This window comes from Lutjanus erythropterus, chromosome 18 (genome assembly GCF_056507025.1).
Source record: "Lutjanus erythropterus isolate fLutEry1 chromosome 18, fLutEry1.hap2, whole genome shotgun sequence".
Classification (NCBI taxonomy): domain Eukaryota; kingdom Metazoa; phylum Chordata; class Actinopteri; order Lutjaniformes; family Lutjanidae; genus Lutjanus; species Lutjanus erythropterus.
The window spans coordinates 28,564,063-28,585,151 of record NC_139334.1 but is presented as its reverse complement, the minus strand read 5'-3'; the positions used below and the strand labels follow the sequence as shown (position 1 = coordinate 28,585,151).

The following is a 21,089-nucleotide window of genomic DNA, read 5'->3' as shown; positions in this document are numbered from 1 at the left end:
GCAAGATAGCAAGTCAGCTGGCCTTGTGTTGATGGCAAAACCACAAGGCAATAAATACCCCCCCCCCCCCCGCCCCCCCGGTAGCGCCCCTGCCCCTTTGCCAATTTAATCGTGTATTGGCAATCCAGAGCAATGACAATCTACAATTTGAAATTTAGAGGCAATCGCACAGCCCTAATCTTCACCACAGCACAACATACTGATACAGACACACTGAAAGGATGTAGTGACTACTGCAGCAAACAGTTAGTTCTTGTATCAATTAATCTGCTATTATTTACATAATCGATTATTTATTTGGACTATACAGTGTTACAAAACAGTGAAAAATGATCCTAAAGCTCCACCTGACGTCTTCACATAGCTTGTTTTGTCCAATGAACAGTCCAACACAAAAGATATTCAGTTAGATCCAATATCATCGTTGCAAGGTGAAAACATTGATTAGCTGGGCAGGGATCCAGTCCACTAAATTGTTGTAGTGTTGCAGCAATATTAGCTGCTCTCTTTCATCAATATTACGCTGAAAAAAACTACAGGCAGGCTGATTTTCAACAGTCGTTTTCAGTCAGGAGACAGCATTGATGACTGATGAGTAGGAAAAAGCGTAAATAATGCATACAATTTGCTAAACTATAGAGGAAAAGTGTTAGCCGCTATGCTAATTTAAGCAATGTAAAATGCCATTGGCTTAAGCTAATAATGATGACTAGCAACAAACAATTGTTTTGTCAAACCTGACAGTGATTATTTTATACTTTTGTTAAAGGCTTCTTGTTGTTAAGCCATGTTTTATATTACTAGAGATAATTTAAAAGAAACTTTATTGCACTTAACTGTTTACAATTATTATTTGTGTGTTGTGTTTTTTTCTTTTATGGTCAAAAGCAGAAAAGAAAGGGGTGGCAGCTTCCTCTGTAATTGACTGGCACATGATATCATCTCATCATTGCAAGCCCCTGAATTTAATGGAATTGCAATTGTATTGTGACTTAATAATACCAGCAAATACCGTTTTATTCTCAGGAGATTGAATATAATATTCTATCAAGATAAAAACTTGTGATTTACATCCCTAATCTCCATTGGGGCTAAAGGTTAAGATACATAAGTCTCTGCTTTTCGACATTCTTTTAAAAATTATTATGGAAATGCAATACTAAATCCCTGGAATATCCCTTTAATATATACAGATACTGCAGGTTCAACTGAAACTGCAGCTAATTTATCAAATTCATTAACAGGAGTAGGGCACTCGCTGTAGATAACAGAGTTAGCTAAATTACTAAAATGTAAATATTCGTCCAGAAAAATGTGTGTGTATATAAGCCTCGGGCCAATTTAAAGAGAGGCAGAACTGTCATCACTACTTTCGTCCTCCTTCCACTATTATCTTCTTCCTGCTGACAGCAATTTACCAAAACCCCAAAAGCTTTTCAGGCAGTCTGAATAAGCTTGAGGAGGAAAGACATCTAATCTACTCCAGCGTCTCTCTCTCACACACACACACACACACACACACACACACACACAAAAACACACAGTCTCAGGCAGCTCCGTTTCACACTGCGAGAGGATTAATGCCAATGGAAGCAGCATTCGATGATGCGTTCACTCTCCATGCACCGGCAGACCCTAAACGCATCCCATTTCTCTCTTTCTGCATACAATTTTTCTTCTTCTTTGACTTACCATCCTCTCTTATTCATCCAATCTCTTCATTCATTTAAAACACACACTACTTTAAGCACTGTCATCACTTTAAGTCTGCTCATCTGTTCATTTGATTTATTTACACGAAAGAGGAGAGAGATTAAATCTTTTCACCCAGTCATTTGGAAACATGACACTAATAAACTACTTCTTCTCTACCCTCTAGGCTACCACCCATCTGTTTCTTGTTTTTTAGTCCTTTATGGTTTGTAGATACCATCCTCAAATGTTGCTACTCGACTGTATTTACTGTAAGCACTGATGTAGGTGTGGGTAAGAGTGGGTGTGTGCAGCAGTGTAACAATGAGCGTCTGAGACATGTTTATTGTGTGAATGGGCGCGGGTTCATAATTACTGCATTACGACATGAATTTTAAATTGTGTTTATCTAAAACCTTACTTACAATTACCAACCACTTCATCCTCAAAGTGTTGTAAACCATTCCCATAATTAAATTTATATTGGTAACCTGACATATTTAAATATTACATCTACTATTTCTTTTATTAGTGTATAATTACTAGCTCAAATTAAGATAGAGAACTGTGTTTATTAATGCCAGATGTCCATTTTTTCCAAATAATTACCCTTTTAAATAAATTATCTTCTTGTCCACCTTCTCTATTCAAAGCTCCAGGGCTGACTTGATATATCTTCATACTGGCATTACTGTCTTAATAACTCAAGGGAGAAATGTCACATATATTTATTTTCTTTAATCATTATACGGTATTGACCTCTAAAGTGACACCCCTTCTATTGAGATTTATGCTGCAGAAAGTCAATCTTATGCTCCTCCAATTCCCCAACCCAATACCTCCCTCACAGCCACATTTCTATTAAGCTCTGTGTCTCCTGTCTGGTCGTATAATTCATTGCAGGCCGTGGTGCTCGACACAGCAAAGGCTCTACTAACACTGCTCAGGAAAATGCTGAAAATCAGCATAATGAAGCTGAGAAGTTTTCCATTTAAAACATGAAAAATGTAGGCCTTTAATATGACACAGTATCCCCAAAACAACCTGCTCTGCTTCCTTTGCTCTACAACCTGCATTGTAATCATAAATTTGGGCCAAAATACAGAGAAGTCTGGATAAAAACCTATTTTACACCCATGAAACAGCAAGATGGTGAATTATTACCAATGGCTACTTTCTAATCATACAAAAACAGTGGAACAGTTGTTTTCTTTGAGAGCAGAAACACACCGAGGCCAAGCTGTTAAATGTAAGGGAGTTTTCACACTAGGGATGCTGCCATGGATCCCAGCATGCTTGACCCCAAAGTCAAGTTTGTTTGATAAGTGTGAACACTGCGTACCATGCAAGTCTATTTGAATAGGTAGTCCGGAATAGGTAGCATGGTTTGTGTGTGATCAGGCACAGTCCGCTTCATGCATGAAAGCATCTGGACAAAAACACCTACATGGGCCCATCTCATCCTCACAGCCACAAGACCATAGAGGAAGATGCAGGAAGGCAGGAGAGAGGGTTGTTGTTGACAACATGTCCAAAACATTCACAATAGCAGGCATATTACAAAGGTCAACTCCACTGTATGACATCTGAGATCTTCCGATTGGCATTTCCCATTTTGTGACCAAGACATAAAAAAATGTCGCCTAGTTGATGACACGTGTACTCTTCTTCCACGTTTTGTTTATTGCATAACAACTAGGTGCATACCGCCACCTATTATGTCGGAGCATGCATCTTCACAAGTGTGCCTGAGGACAGAATGGCATTACCAGTGTGAACGCTGACCAGTGGTTCCACTGGATCCTACTTAAGCCACAAATCGCTAAAAACTGCTCAAAAATATAGTTTCATTAAAAGAAAAAGGGTTTGGTAATTTACGTTAACAGCCGGCCACTGTAGTTGGAGTAAAAAGTACATTTCATAAGAACTATTTTCAGAGGTGGATTAATCCCCATTTGGTGCTCTAGTAGGTATTTGGGGCAGCAGGACATCTATGTCAAAATAGTGTCTGTCCATAGTAATGAAAGAACATGTCAGCCACTGCAACAGTTGTGCTAATTGATGAGTTTTTGGACAACGTTGGAGCTCTATTGTGCAAAGCAAAAAGATATATAAAGATCTGATGCACACACACATTAAATACTTTCTTGTATATATTCATTATTCTACCAACCTTTAAGATAATTTCAAATATCTCTTCAAATTTGACATCGTTGAAAGACTGCTTTGAATATTAAGTTTTAACATTTATTACTTTCATTAGATGTGTTCTGCAAAATAAATTTCCATTGTGACCAAACCTCCAGCTGGTAAGTTAAATTAAAGTTTAACAAAGAAGAAACAAAGAGGACTGGAGGACACAGAGCTGCAGTCTGGCTCAGACAGTGATCTGCAGCGGTTGGAGTGTGAACCAGTCTGCTGTCCATTTTGTCAGCAATTTAAATTGGCTGACAAACTGGTGCCAGCAGCCAAATGGGAATCACCTTGGTGCAAAAAAAGTTTCAAAAACCTTAATGCCAAGTTTGGGAACAAACTGTTTGCTGTCTTTTTGTGGTGGCCAGGAGTTTGTAGGTCACTCTGTCTGTTGTTCTAAACAAACTCAAAGCTACAGTAAATTTTTTTAAAATCAGATTCAGACAGCCAATTTAGTGCTGGCTCTTCTGGTGGGACTTAACAGCAGTTAAATAAAGCTTTTTCACATACACAAACACGCTGTTGTTGTATTATAGTAACAAATGATTAGACTTGAAGAATTTCATTCATATTTAACATGAACAACAGTTCAAAACAACTCCTGAACTCTGCTGTGGTCTTTTGGCAAACATTATTTCGCCTGACTACAGCCACACAACAACGACACACTGTAGAAATCCTGGAACTATATAACACCAATCTGGTTGGGAGGTTTTCTCCCCATTTGGCCTCCCTCCAGACTAAACTAGGTCCTGACTAATGGGTCTTTACAGCCAACACAGCTTTATTGTCTGGGCTACTGAGCTACTGAAAGACAACCCCATCAAACACTGAGGGAAGGGGTGGACATGAAGAGCCAGAGCAAAGAAAAACTGGGGTGTCTATGTGTGAGAGAGTGGTAGAGTGAGGCAGGAAAAATGTAAGGAGAGAGAGATGAAGAAACAAAGATTAATGACACTTTAGGAAAAGTGCAGAAAAGGTTTGTATGGCAGGAGGAGCTCAGCACCATATGTGATATGTTGTGACTCAGGGGACATCCACTGACTAGACTTTACTATATTAGACGTTGCTGCAAAGATTGAAGTTTTGTTCCCGAAGGAGAGATCAATTTTACTGAAGAGACATTTTCAAAATTACAACTAAATAAATAAATAAATAAATAAATAAATAAATAATTAATTTAGGGTTGGGTGATGTCTACCAAAATGTCATGTGACTTCATCCCCAGGAAATTGCTATGGATGATGATATTAGATATTGGGTCTAAAAGGGTCTTTGTCTCGGCACCACATGTCTGGAACATAGTTGTGTTTAAAAAGAAAATTATAAACATAACATGGAGATGTAATGCAATGAAGAAAATGTACATCAGCTTATTTTTATTTTGACTCCAACATTTCAAAAATGGAAGTTAGAAAAACAACTCTATGGCAAATCTGAGGGGACACACAACCTCAAATACAGAGGGCTTTTAAATCACAACGTTACGATGGTAAAGGTCTCAGTGGTCAACCAGTGTCACTCATCATAATGAATGATGGCATTGTCCATCAGTCCAACCCTAATCTAATTTACCACAAAAACTTGTTTCATTTGTCACAGCCTTCAACTGCCAAGAATGAATGTAGTGCAGGCTAAGGTTAACTACGTCTCTCAGCTTCACCATATGTTTCAGATGTCTATCTTTCAAAATATACAACAGTGCAAAGAGAATTTTCAGTGATAATCTCTTGATGATATGTGGTCCAAGATGGCGGCACATGCAGACAGTGCAGCTCAATATTCTCAGTTAAAAAACAGTATTGTATGATAAAAGCAGCATAAAAGATTGTGGGAAATTCCCACACATGGAGAGTGCATTCTAGCCATCGACACATGGAGGGTAACAGCATCCATATGGACCCCACCCACCTGGTCACAGTCTGTCCCCTTGCAATCGGGGAAGACATATAGAGCAATGAAAGCCTGATGTAACAAACTGAAGACCAGTCATTATTCAAATGTTTTAACAAAAGATATTATTGTTAATATTATCATTGTTTTTTCTCTATTTTTATTATTATTTTTTAAATGCTTGGATTATGGTGTGGGAAGGATGTACAGTAGCTATAAAGTTGTTTGAAGAAGTAACTATTACACAGGACTACAGCATCGATAAAGAGTATAAAAAATAAAATAATTAACAATCAATACTGTGTGTCAAATTATTGATTTCAGTCAATGTCAGTCACAGTGTAAAAAGCATAATAAGGTACAATGAGCAGGTCATTTTGCAAGGACCCTGCGTCACCCTGTGGAGAATTATTTTGCCATAATGAGCCACTCAATGTTCATTATCGTTTACATAATACAGAATATATTTAATCTATGCTCACATGTCCCTGTATTGTTTTTTCATATATAACTGTTGTGTACTACCTTTATATACTGCATAGTTTGCGCTACAACTGTTTTCCTGTGTCTTTATCTACTGCACATATTACAAATAGTGAACACTACTGCATCATACTTATCTCATGTATTCATTTAGTTTTTATCTTGTTTCTGGTGCTGCTTGTTTCTGACAGTCACCAAACATTAATTCTCGAATGCTTAAAATGACAAATAGTGTCGTATGATTGCTTTAATTTTACCCTCACAGACCTGCTTCATGTCTGTGACCACATAATAAAAGCAGCACTACAGTTACATTTACCGAAAGTCCCAAGGCCAGGAACTACTTCTCATATTTGGGTCGGGAACTGAAAATTCTTGATAATCCCCCAGAGCAGAGGGAAGAAGCGGAAGGTAGAACACTTACTGCCTGGGGCTTGGTCGTCCTGGTCATCTGGGAAGAGATCGTCCAGAGTCTCTTTACTGGAGTCAGAGTCCTTCTCCTCCTGAGAGGGGAGAGAAGGAGAGGAGGAGAGAAGGAGAGGAAGAGAGGAGGAGAGAAGAGGGAACAAGGGATACAGTCAAAGGACAATGAATGAATTGACTCAGTGCTTTCTAAATTCATCCCAACTTCTTATTTATCTGCTGAGGCAGTTGTTCTGTAGACTGGGTGTGGTAAAGTACTTGAGATCATTTATATTGATAACTTTCGACTCTGCTGCTGATAAGGAGAGCAGGGAAGTGACTTAAAAACCAAAAATAGAAGGAATCAGTGGGAGAAAAGGTACAGCAGGAAGAAGACTATTTCAAAGGAATGAGAGCTATATAATCAGACAATTCTGATAATCCTGAAGAGACAAAACAAACTCAACTAATTTAAAAGCAGCACATCTGCTGGTCAGTGAGCAGACATGAGAGTTTATTCAGATACTTGACATAAATCAAATAAATAAATCAAACAGAAAAAGAGATTCTCACCCATGTCTGGTGAAGCATTATCAAGACTTATTGAAAGTCCAGAACTTTAAAAAGAATTTCATTTAAGGTCTTTTTTTTTTTTTGGCAGTTTTCTAAAGAGCTGCTACATTTCATTCAATGACAAAGAATCTGGAACACGTATCCCACAACTGGCTGACATAATTTATATTTTGATTTTAATGCAGGCTTTAACATGTCTAAATATTGAAAAAACATTATTGCAAAGTCTTTGGAGAGGTTTACATGTACACTAATTTTCCACTATTACACTGATGAGAATATTCTGTTTGAATATGGCCTACTTTGGAATATCCAAAATGCATCATTTTCAGATAAAGACTTGGAATATGCCAACATGACACGTCTTTTTACGTTCAGCTCTGTGCACTGAAAACAAACCGAAGGCTGGGGCAGAAACGCATCCACAAAATAAAAGCCCATTTTTGCAGTCAGAAGGAAAAACACACCTACTTGTATCTTAGATATAACAGGATTTTGGATATGCTCTGAATGTGATATATCCTGTGAGCAGCAGGACAGCTGTCATTATGTTAATCATAGTCTGTGTAGCTGTACGAAAAACAGGAATATTAGCAGAATATGCATTCTCAAGAGCCATGAAAACAGATCTGGATGAATATTGTCTTTTAAGATCAAAATCATAATATTTTGTGCATGTTTTAGATATTTTCATCAGCAGTGTCTGCTAATTGTTGGAAAATAACTATTACTTTAAATACATGGCACCAGGCAGATAACAGCAAGCAGCCAAGAAAGTGCAGATGAAGACATTTACAGTCCTCTTGGAAACATTTTGGATTTCAGAGACAAGATAAGTCAACAGACAAAGCACATGCCATATACAAACAATGGCGTTACGAGATAAAATACTCAGGAAATATGACAAACCTGAGTGGGCATCTCATTTGGCAGTCCTTTAACTTGTTGCTCTTGCTGCAACAATATTAGCTGCTCTGTTTTCAACAATATTGAGCTGAAAAAAGTGCAATGCAGGCTGAAATTCAACTGTTATGTTTTTTTTGTCAAGAGATGGAGTGACTTAAACCAGAGATGAGTAATAAAAAGTACAAATAATACATATCATCTGTTTAACTATGAGCACAGGACAAGTCTGCTAGCTGCTAGGCTAATTTATGCAATGTATAATGCCATAGGCTCAAGCTAAATGGTGACTAGCAAAAAACAACTGTTTTGTTGATGAACCTTGGCAGTTATTGAGCCGAACCTTATACTTTTGTGAAATTTTATTGCTAAGCCATGTTTTATGTCTGTTAGAGTCAATTGAAATTGCATTGAGGTAGTCTTATAACATCAGCAAATTTATCAAATCAGTGTACCCATACCCTGTAACTAAACTTTCTTTATTTTGGAATCCTATTTCAGTCATCAGATGTCTGGTCAAACTTATTGAACACACTCTGAAGAAGACATGAGGACTCACAGATGGGGACAAGTCCTCGTCGTACTTCTTCAGCTGGTTCATGAACTCCAGGTGCTTCTTCTCCTCCTCCAGTTGGGCCACGCTCTGCTCGCTCTTCTGCAGTTTCTGCTGCGTCCCAGCCAGCTCGTCCCTCAGCCACTGGTTCTCCTGGCAGAGCCGGCGTACCTGAGCTCGCAGCTTCTGCTTCTCTGACTCCACCGAGCTCAGGTGGCTTGACAGCGCCATCATCACCTGGACAAAAAGGAGCGGGGTTTCTTTATACACAAGACTTCTTCACAGTTTAACAACACAAATCATATCACGTGATTTAGATGCTAGAGTCAGTCAATGGGATGATCAAGAAGGCAACAAATTGGACTGCAGAGCGACTAGATAGTCAGATAGTCAGGCTGTGTGAAGAATAACGTCATCAAGGCATGTAGACTCTAGGGCTGCCCGCTAAAAGTTAACGAAACCGAGTCTTATTTTTTTATTTATTGTTAGTTGCAGAATAAACACATCAAATTCCTTTTGGGAGCGTTAGGCCTGGAGGATTGTTGAAACAAAAACCTTTTTTTCAGCAGACTGTTGCTAACTGTGCTGCAATTAGCATGTTAGCTCAGTTAGCGGTCCAGATAAGTCTATTTTGTGAAGTTGGAAGTTGTTCATTCCTGTGTTTTAAAAAGGAAGATTTATGTGAGGTTATACAGTGTTGAAATGAATTAACAAAATGTTCAGTCTCCTTATTGGTTGTTCCAACACATGCAGAGTCATTACCCTTTTGCTGTTAGCATTTAACAGATGGCTCACTTGTTGCTCCACCAAATATATATTTAAATGCTTAAATTAATATCATAAAGGTCATTAGTCAGCCATTGGCTTGAAGTGACTAATCCTAGTGGACAAGGTGAAGGTGGGTGAGGTGGCTTATATGATTCTATATTCCTGCATGATTTGATGACATTTTTATTATGGCATGTTGCTGCCGACTTGAAATCAAATCATTCCCATTTCCTTTTATCTGCGATGCACATAAGCCTCAGAAGGAATTATTCTCACCAGACATTATGACAAGAAAGATTAAAATATGTTGACTTGATTAGATTTCCCAAAACACAAGATGCATATAGGACAACAGACTTTCTGTACTTTTACTACAAGGAACAAATTAATGCAGCATTGTAATACAAAGAGATATATTATTAAACATAAAAACTGCATACAGATTCAGTGGCAGCGTAATGTGTAGAGTAGTGTACTGAAACTGCCAGGGGTAATTGCACACTCCCCATCAGAGCTAAAAATGTGTACACTAATGTTATTGTGGAGACACTTTGGGTAAAAGCATCCACCTAATAGCATATGCTCGAAGGTGAAAGACTGGGAGGGGTGTAATTAGACATTAGGGGTGTTATGGCAGGAAAATTATGCAGAAAAATATGAATCACACTGTACTTTACCATAACTGCAAGCTACCCAAAAAGCTGAAAGTGGATATTAAGAGTCTGCATGGTGCAGTATATTGTATATTTAATAGACAAAGCCTTCTGGGGGCTAAAACTTCGACAATGACTCATCAGTGACTCATAGGCCACTGTTTGCCAACTAAACAATGACACAGACTTTAAAACTTTCTCTGAAAAATTTGAATTTTAAAATGTTTTACTCCTGAGCTGTAAAAGCTCTTTGTTTCTGCTCTCTTTCTTTGGGAGGATTTTGGAAATCTTTTCCACCATATGAGAGGAACTTTGGAAAACACTGATTTTAGAATACTATATGTCTTAACAATCATATTAAGAGACCAAAAAACACAACATGGTGAACAGGTCTGCATTGGAATTTGTATGTATACGCTTTGTTTTCTTGGTCTGTTATTATGTGCATCACTGCAGAGAGACAAATTGCTGTGAACTTAAAGACAGTCCACAGCAGCAGCATTTTTTGAAGTGTTTCTTTTTCAAGTCAGTCCCTCTTCTTTCTCATGAAATGGATGCTTTTCTGTTTGTTTCAGCGTTGAAAATCTGATGTTAGTCAGCCAGGTGTCTGTCTAATGTCCTTTTAGCTCCTCAGGAGCTGTGCTGCTGACAGGACAGCAACTTCTGAGAACAGTGACACCAAAATGAGAGTCAAAGTGTGAACTGAACAAATTAACGCTTCAGTAGCACTTAAACACCGCTGATGATGAATATGGGCTGAAAGTGGCTGATAAGTCTGAGTGCTGTAAACTCTGAAAAAGGAAGGACCACAGCAATAAAAACTACAACAAAAATGTTCTCCAAGTGTAAAAATAATATATCAGTTAAAAACAGAGCTTCTGAAGTTTTTCCTGTGTAAATTTATTGGAGGAGCCAGAGAGGATTAGAGCTAAATCCACTATCTATCTGACACCCTGTGCTTGTCCTTGCTGAAAATAAAATGTTTTATCATGAGGTTTACATGTACTATTTCAGACACACAAGAACAAACACTGGTGGTACGGGCACACACACATCCTTTAACAAAAAAAGGTGTTTGTATCTGTGCTGAAACTTTAAAATGCTGCAATTCCCACTGTCTTCTGCCTTCATAATAGGATTAGGTGATTGGATGAATATGAGCCCATTGCCAGTCGTTTTCAGGATTTGTCATTTTATTTTGCTAATTTAATGGTCTGCCTCTAAAGAACGAGTGAGAGCCAGTGCTTGCTGACAGAATTTCATTTAGCCTTTTCACCCAGTACCACAGACAGTGGTGAATGAAGTGAGTTTTGATGAGTCAATAAGACAATTAAGCTTGTCTTAACTAGTCTTAGTTAAAAGGAAGAAACTTGAATTCAGAAGGTGTACGGTTGTAATTTAATATGGAAAATAGGTGTAAGAATATATGATTTCTAGACTTTTTTTGAGTACATACTTTGTTATAGCTATTAAAAAAAAATCTAAATAAAAAACACTTAAGCACAGCCTCTACCCTCGATCTGTTGGATATTCAGTATGGACCAACATACAGCTAACAGAATAAGCCTGATATTTCATTTGATGATTCACCAACAACTGGCAGACCTGGGGAAGTTGTAAACACACATACCTGTGCCTCGCTCAGCCCAAGTTCCAGCATCTCCAGGGACTTGCGGATCATGTGTGACTTCTCCTCCACCAGGACGCCCTCCTCGTCCTGCTTCAGACATCGAAGCGTGCCCAGCAGGCCCTCCAGGATGGAGTGGTGCTCCTGCTTCAGGGCCTCCAGCCCCTGGATCACCTGCTTGGTCCGAGAGATGATCTCATCCTGGGACAACTTCTCCCCAGGGTCCTCCTCCTCCTTCACGCACACCATGGTGGACATGTCCTCACGCATCCTGCAGTTTAAACAACAGGCAAAGCAAAGTTCATGTCAAAATGATGTATAAATCAATTTTACAGTTGTTTTAACTAACACTGTTTTATAAAACAAGTCCTCCAAAACAAGATAAATCAAACCAAGAAAATTCAATGCCAAAACACTGTGTTCATTTACATAACATAGAACAAATGTTGCATAAAATGTATCTGATATGGATGTCCTCATAAAACTTATGACGACAAACATCAGGCCACAATGAATGCAGGGGGAAGATAATGCTCTTGGTCCAAAAAGGAGCCTGTAGTCATCTTAAGACTGAACTTGTTCCTATGCACTCATCTCATGACTTCTATGCTTGTTTAGTACTGACAAAAAAAAGATATTGAACACAAAGGTTTAATTAGGGTTAATGTTCGCCGATGTAAAAACTATAAAAATGGTCCACAAGGAAAAAAGAAAGTCACTTCAAGGAGCAACAGACTGGGATTCACCAGAGACGTGAGACATACTGATTGATCATTAATGGGCAAACACGTAACCCTCAGATGTTTCATTCAAAGTTGCATCCTTCTAACCTTTTCTGGTCTCATGGCTGCTACACAGCCGCTTTAACAGCCCTGCCAGGGATTCATCTCCCTTTACAATCAATACTCTGCTCAGAGTGAGAAACAACATTGGCTTATGCAAAAGGTTAGACCCATGACTGGTGCCTGGAGAGTTGGTGCTTCTGATTGAGAGAATTAATAAGAAATGTTCTTTCTTCCCTCTCTAACTACACTCAAGGTGCCTTTGAGCAGGTCAGACTGAACCACCTGCTCTGCTTGAAAAGCTCAGTACTGTGTGTGTGAGCAGCAGCAGAAAAAGCTGGATAAACAAAGGTTAAATGTAATGTAGCAGTTGTAAAAAAAAAAAAAAAAATACTGTTTGGAGAGCTCTAAAGAACTGAAGAGTCATCACTTAAGACGCTTTAAGAAAAAAGAGGGACTTTGGTGCAGCTGTGATGAAAGGTATAAACCAAACCACAGACGTTAAACCTGCTGCCTGCTGACAGTTCAAATCCACATCAGAGGCTTGTGAGCTGTGAGTGGTTTATAGATAACGACAGATGTGAGGTGAGGATTGTCAGAAGGGAAACTCTGAAATCAACTTGTAAGAGAAAAAAATGAATTACACAATGAGTGGCTGCCACCAGTCTTCACATTTGTTTATGAACCACAAGATAATAGTTGTGCATCATTAATATGAATTTAAGTCAGCATTTATTGGCCTCACTTGTGTCAAGCCAGTTTTAATCCAACCTACTAAAACAGAGAGGTAACTGGCCAACTACATTTACTCAACTACTGAACATTTAGTACCAGTACAATTCTGAGTTACTTGCATATTGCTTGGATGTTTTAATTAAACGCTTCTTTATACTTCTACTCCACTAAATCTCACATCTCAATCTTACATTTATTAGGTAGCTGTAGTTAATTACTTTGCAGAAGATTTTAGAAACCTATAGTGACCCAATAAACTAAAATGCATGGTTGTCGAGTACATTAAATAAAATTAAATACTAAGTACATTTTCTTGGTAATACTTACATACCTTTGCTTGAGTAAGGTTTTGAATGCAGGACTTTTATTTCTAACAGAGTATTTTTAAACTGTGGTATTGCTACTTTCAGGCTACTTAAGTAAAGGGGCTTAATACTCCTACTGCTGCTAAAATATGAAAAATCAGCTATACTATACACCTTTAGGCAGGTTCAAGTTTACCATCTTTGGAAGTCTGAATAATCAATATTAAATATTGCACAATAAAGTAACACCAACATATTCATATATGCATAATACAATATCTCCAATAATAATCAGCTTCTTAGTGCTGCCATAATGCTGTCATAGCACATAATCAGATCCTGAATCAGCCTTGGCGATTAAAGAGGAAGACTATTAGGCATAGCAGGCAAAAACAGATGTTAATATCATGCACATATTAGCAAAACACTGCAGGTTAACATCTGCTCCTCTGACACTGACCCTAAAGGTGCTCACAATGTGCTCCTTCCCACTCCATCCAGACTTTCTTTTCTTTGTATTCATTACACACACAAACTTAAGAGGATTATGACTGAGCGCTTCAGCAGCACTTGTAGCAAGCTGCCTAATAAATCTCTGCGAGCACACCAAACTGAAACTGCAAACACTCTCTCAACTGAATCATTTTAGAAACACTGACTTAAATTCTGCTTTACTGCACGGATCCGTGAATGCAGAAATGAAACAACTCCTGGGTGTGACTGAAATAACATTAGTCTCATCGTTGATGTTGCAATGACACAATGAGTTGAACCAGCTTGCCCACCTCAGTATAAAAGCTGCTACTGGTACCAGGTGAAAACAGCAGACTTGTCCTGAACTGCCTCAGATTTCATTTTGCATTTCAGTTCAAGTGTGGAAGAGAAAAAACAATGGCTGAAGACCGCCCTGAGTGGACGAAGCAGACGGAGGAAAAGCTATAGCCCTGATCGCTCCATGTGACTCAGCAACCAGCCTGCAGCCTATCAGCTGACAGCAAGGCAGGAAACTGACGCTGCCTGTGTGTGGGAGGAGATGGAAACCAGCAGCTCCAGGTGAGCAGAGCTGTGCAGCACCAGGAAAATTTCAGTAACATGAACTTGAAGAAATAGTAAAATAATATTAACCTCAAAATTGTACTAGTGAGTGCAACTACATTTTCAGAAGAATTTCCTAATACTGTTGGCAAACTTCCAAAAGGCTGATAAAGAACAATGACCATCGACCAACCTGTTGCTGGTGTTTATCTTTCACTTTTTTCTAAAATGCAACAAAAACACACTTAAATAATGCAATTACTTTAATAATGCAATTAACTATATTTTCATTATAGACCTGCTGACCTGCTACTCTATAGTGAAAGTAAAATTTGGGAATAATTTACTACTATGGCCGATAATCTATCAATTAAAGGAGAAGTCTGTAATATGGGTCAAGGAAACGTGAAGGTGAAATACTTCACTGACATCAACTGAATCTCTATTCTGAGGTGGATTACTATTTTTGTTACAATTGTTTGCCGAATGAACAAGTGTGCATTTATGAATTATAAGAAATCATTAATAATGTTTTAGAAGGAGAAGGTGTCTTTGGGCAGGCAGTATGACAAGCAGGCACTGAACTCAAACTCCAGATTGTGTATTTTCAGAGCAGCAGGCTTTTGTTTTCAGGATAACTGACTTAGCTTTACCTTGACGGTTATAAACAGCTAATCAACTTACTGTGCAGGACTGCTGTACTCATTTCTGCATATGCAATTGTGACACCTTGCTCCTTTAATAAAGAAAATACTCATCATGTCAGTTAATGGCAGTTTTTCCTTAAAATCCCCTCAGCTACCAGTCCCTCACTGCTGTAAATGAAAAACTGAAAAAACAAATAAGCAGGTCTTATTGCACAGCTCATCAGGTTGAATAGAAGAAGACGCTTGTCCTTCAAGATGCAAGTATCTAAATAAAAGTTTTTCTTACACTGCAGACTTGATCCTTGAAAAGGTCATGCAGTGAATCTGGGTTTCAATTGAAAATCACAGTGTTATACCCCAACAACACAGAGCAAGGTCAACTTTCAACCACTGGAAACATCCCAAACTGCAAAGAACAAGACAGACATCAACTCTCACTGCAGGCTGTGTAAAACAGAAGTGAAAGTGACAGCACAAGCCTTTCTTCCTGTTCTGATCCTAGAATCTTTTATTTCTGGCATCAGATGAGTCTCAGAGCACAAAACACCACAGGGAAAGGCATGGAAAACTATTTCTGATGTTAACTTTTGAAATGTAAATAGCTGGCTTGAAGCTGAGCGCCTGGGGGACGCTGCAGCTCTTTATATAAGCAGGTTAAGTTAGTAATATCAGGCGATGAGGAGGCTGAGGACAAATGTGGTGGTAGGGGGTAGGGTATGGATGAGGGGGGGTTGGGTTGTGTTTGGGACCAATGAAGAAGAGGAACAGTGAGTGCTTGCTCTGGGCTTCACGCACGAGGATGGAGCCGGCAGCAGGAAGAGCAGCACTGCGAAGAACAATCTTAGTCAGCAATGTGTGAGCTGATAGTCATTACATGATGAGAGCAGTGAATCACAACCACATTTGAAAAGAGAAAGTCTGAGGCACTCTGAGACTCTACAAGTTAAAATGTAATCTAAAATCATACACTCATACATGCGTGTTTGTTTGGCTGCACTTTATCAATTATTCAAATGATGTAACAGTTGTTCTACCTGTATCCTGTCAATGAAAACATTTTGTATTTGCTACTCTGCTGCTCACAAACTCTTGCCAGTTTGTCTGATATTCATAGCTTTAAGCACAGGGTAGGGTAAATTACCACACCAGCTATGTCTCTAGTCTACTTGAGCTGGAAACAAAAAAGGGCATAACCTACCTATTCCACACTGTGGTGTGGCAAAGGCAGGTCAAACTACACCACTGAGCACTGAGCAAAGACTGACAAAAAAAATAATTAAATTAGAAAAATGCAAAACTTAAACACAATACTCTGGCAGATTGAAACTTCAAACCTGCAATAACACATTTTTAGGCTTCTTGGGAGCAGAAACAGTGAACACCGACATCTATCAACTTTTATGTTAAGATTGTGACCTGTTGTTATTTTGCTGCTTATTTACACATCCAACAGGTTTGGAGCAACATTTGCATTAATTTGTCTTGTTTCTGACCACCTAGGTCCCACCTCACACACACACACACACACACACAAACATACACCATCAGCGGTAAACCGCTTTGCAATGGCTGTCCTATTGTTTACTATAGAGAGAATGTGGTGGAGCCCAACTAAGTAGCACCCCTACCTTTGGTGTGGTGAATCACCTGGATTTGTCACTGAGCTCTGCGCTCAAAGTTAAAATTATTTAAACTTTGACCTTGTCTGCCGCTGACATTTCAAAACATTTTTTTTCTGTTTAATATGGAAACTAGGTGCAAGAATATTTCCCAGCTTTACATTTTGTGAGTCTATTTTAGACTAAAAAGGCTGAGGGAGCTGGTGAACGAAGTGAAGTTGCCACTAGAACACATCTCCTAGTATCAACTCTTATTCTTCACTTTGGCTTTTTCAGTGCTAAATAATTCCACTTTCTTCACCAGCTAATCTATAACTTTGCCTGTCTCACATTTAGTAGTATAAAATGGTTTTATCAGAACCCTTTTTCTGAAAACAGCTGCCTCACACTGCCAAAATAACTGTGAGAGTGAACCAAAGCAGTAAAGTTGCAGTACAGAAAAACAACGAGCTAAGTGATGCTATAAAACTCTGTAGAGCTGGAGGGTTAAGTCAAGTGATCGACTGAGAATATAAAAATACAGATTATAGCTGTTTTAAAGGTTATTTATCTTGTGCTAATCCTTTTGCACTTTGTGATCCTCCACATGCAGTCTTTGATTTCACTATCACTATCAAGCTGTTACTACTAATGTATCATGTGACAACTTTAGCCATGTGGAGACCAAGAAAAGGGTTAACAAATTTGGCAGTCATGAGACATTACACTGCACGGCTGAAACAGGAAATGACAAGTGACATTGGTATCAATATTGGACAGATTTGGTCTTCTGTGTCTGGTGGACATCAGGATCTCCTGGCAACAGAACAATAATGCTGACGAGGTTTCTTCTTCTAAATTAACCATGCACAGGGAAATTATTCTGTGTGAATTCATTTGCTGCTGTTTAACTGTGTGTCATATCCTAAAATGAGTTGCAGGCTCACTTCTGGTAAGCCCTCACATGACAAGTGCACCAATGACTTTTTTTTTTATTTCCATGACCGGGCCTTGGGCAAGAGATTAAATTTATCATTCGAATCACTGAAGTAGTTTAAGATGCTCTGATCTACAGAGACAGTAGTGGCACCGCTCGTCCCTGCAGCACCCTGAAGGCTGAAAGATACCAAGAGAGCCTGAATTATTTCTTTAACAGACGCCGTCTTTGATATATAACTTGCTTCAGACTCTCAACAGATTAAGTTTCAGATTTTGAGACCATGTTACCAAAAGTGGGCTGTAAAAAAGAACTTTGAGATAGCAGACACAGCATGAGTTTCTCATGACTTCCTCATTAGGCCAGAAAATGTTCCTGTGCCTCTCTGTCAGACATTTCTCTTAGCTGATGGCATCATTTCACACTCAGCTTACACCAGTTTTCACAATCTGGAACAAGAATAGTGCAGGTGATGGTGTCATCTGCTAGCCTGAATTTGTCTTATTCAGGATGTCTAATATGTAGGTAAATTACCTTCATATATAACTTGGACTAAATGTTAAACTCATATCACAGCAGCATGTATAGCAGGTACACCCAGCTAAGTGTTTCAACAAAAACTGAACATTATAATCTTCATGAATGGAGGATCTAATGCAGGATTGCTGTATTAGATGGCATTAGTTTCAGCTAGCTGTGCTTAATAAAATTAATATATTTTAAATGAGTCAAAGGAAAGACAAAAGCCTTAAGAATCTGTTCCTTTACTACATCTACTGTGTGTATGCTGTGAGTTTGATCCTTGGTGTTCCTTCATGTTTATTCTAATTTACAACCAACCAATAAATCTGAGGGCTGAGATTTATGGCAGATATATTCATGCAGGCAAATATGTCGGCCAATAAGTAACAAGAAATTACAGTACAGAAATGAAAAAGATGTCTGAGGCACTTAGAAACAGTGTCCTGATAACAGAAAAAACACATTTGAGGAATCTTTACCAAAAACATCTGTTTACATTTTGTGTTTCTGTGAAAAAAATAATAAATATCTGCCACTATATCATTACTAGATTTTTAAAACTCTCAAATATTAAATTTTGGTTTCAGCCCCAAAAATTCAGAATTGGCCTAGCTGTAATAAGTACCATGTGGAAAACTACAAAACACAACAGTAAAATAAAAATGTTCTACATCTGCAGTCAGTGTCAGGTTCAGACAGACATCATGTTTTAGTTTTTAGCTCTCTGCTGGTTCACATGCTTCACCTGCAAAAGCGTTCAGTGCTTTTCAACCTGACCTGCAGCATTACAACAAAATCTACAGCAACAACACATAATTATCATTTCCCACTAGCAGTAAGAACTCCATAAAGGTCAACACACAAAACCTCTGGGATCTCTGAGCCAACAACAAGCTGTCCCCTGGAGAGCAGAGGGGTGTTCGCCTGTGGGAGGAGCCGTGCAGGTTGTCATGAGTCCTCCTTTGGGTGGGCTGAACATTTAAGACTGCAGGGCAGGGTAAACAAAACTCTCAGGAATACTTGTGTGTACTCCTGAGATTTCTGTCATGCAGTGTAGGAGATTATGTGTTTTGATTGTGTGTACTAAATCTCATATTCATTCACAGACACCTCTCAGTCTGTCTGGTTTTCAGATCCCAGCTGTGACTCCCACACTGGGATCCACTGTCCCTCTGAAGCTGTCTGCTCAACACAGGCAGCTTTCACAGCTCTCAACCCTGCTCTGAATATCAATGAAAGGACATCCAACACAACGAACTATCACATGACAAACTCAACATCAAGACCTCAGGGTGCTGCAGTGGCCAACAAGTGCATCTTTTCACCAGTTGACAGACATGTTTAAAGGGACGGTTCACCCCAAAATCAAAAATACACATTCTTCCTCTTACTTGCAATGCTATTTATCCATCTAGATTCTTTGGGTGTTGGTTGCAGAGCTCTGGAGATATTGGCAGTAAAGATGTCTGCCTTCTCTCAGTGGGAATAATGGAATGAGATGGCACTCGGCTTGTGGTGCTCAAAGCACCAAAAAATAAGTTTGGAAAATTCAACAGCAATGTCTCTTTCCAGAACTTATGACCCAGTTAGTCAAGATAATCTACAGACCTTGGTGTGAGCATTTCATGTAGGAACTATTTCCTTTCTATTAAGTACACCCATCAACCATATCACTGTGAACGAGAGGTTTCAGTTTAGCTGAGGAGGACACCATTAATGTTTACATCCTGCACCATCACAAACACAAAACTCTCATCCATTTATAGATGCAAAGCATAGTATCCTGATGTTTTGCATGGTAATATTATATCATTACTCGAACAGCAAGTATTTATCTTTTACTATATAAATAATTAATATTGCAAATGTGAATTAAACTTTTCAGTAATAGAATAATAAAAATTAATTGGTTTTCAGTCTCTTAGATGATGCTGAATTTTTCTTCTTGGGAGATTAGTGGCATTGGTAGGTTTTTATGGTAGACATATATACTCATAAATGTCGCATTGGCCTTTGAACTGTACGTCAATATCACCGCCACATTAGACAGGGCAAAAGTGGTGTGCATAAACAAATCAAAGTAAACAGGGAAGTTGCCGTTTTGTTTGGATAAAAAGCACTAGAATGTTTACAGTTCCAACCAATTTAAATGAGCTGCTTTTATGTTCAATGGTTTATGATCTACGTGGAGCAAGTTAGAAAACACTACTACTCCATGTAAATCACAAGCCCTAAACAGTAAAAAGAACTCACTGAAATTGATTGAAAATGGAAATTATACAGTTCTGTTTATCCAAAAAAGTGGCAAAACCCCCATTTACTTGTGTTGGTTCACAGGCCAGTCTTGCCGGTCCAATATCGTGTCAACATTGAGGGATCACAGTGGTAGAACCAAAATGATAACACCGTATTTTGGGGCCTCTGGTCATTCCCACCTATGTCCCTACCCACTATACTGGAGAGAAGACATATATCTAGGACTGCAACTAACACTTATTTTCATAGTTGATTAATCGGTCGATTATTTTCTCGATTAATTGATTAACAGTTGTTTGCCTATAAAATGTCAGAAAACGGTGAAAAATGTTGTTCACTGTTTCCCAAGATGACAGTCTCAAATATCTTGTTTTAGAAACACAAAGCAAGCAGAAAATATTTCCATTGAGGAGTCTGGAGTCAAAGAATTTTAATTTTTTTCTTTAAAAAAATATTCAAATGATGAACCACTTATCAAAATAGTGGCTGATTAAGCTAATAGTCGATTATCAATTGATTATTCTATTAGACT

The 21,089-nt window shown here is 38.5% G+C and overlaps 1 protein-coding gene across 3 annotated transcripts in view; it reads right to left on the bottom strand.

Moving 5' to 3' along the window:
- klc1a (kinesin light chain 1a) overlaps nt 1-21,089 on the bottom strand; it is a 67,750-nt gene that overhangs the window by 45,685 nt on the left and 976 nt on the right. For all 3 annotated transcript variants that reach the window (XM_084743024.1, XM_084743025.1, XM_084743026.1), the window contains exons 2-4: nt 11,744-12,011; nt 8,699-8,929; nt 6,686-6,764 (exon numbers count right to left, since the gene is read on the bottom strand). In XM_084743024.1, the coding sequence (XP_084599150.1) occupies nt 6,686-6,764; nt 8,699-8,929; nt 11,744-12,010 (577 nt within the window). In that variant the 5' untranslated portion in view covers nt 12,011. The remainder of the gene's footprint in view (nt 1-6,685; nt 6,765-8,698; nt 8,930-11,743; nt 12,012-21,089) is intronic.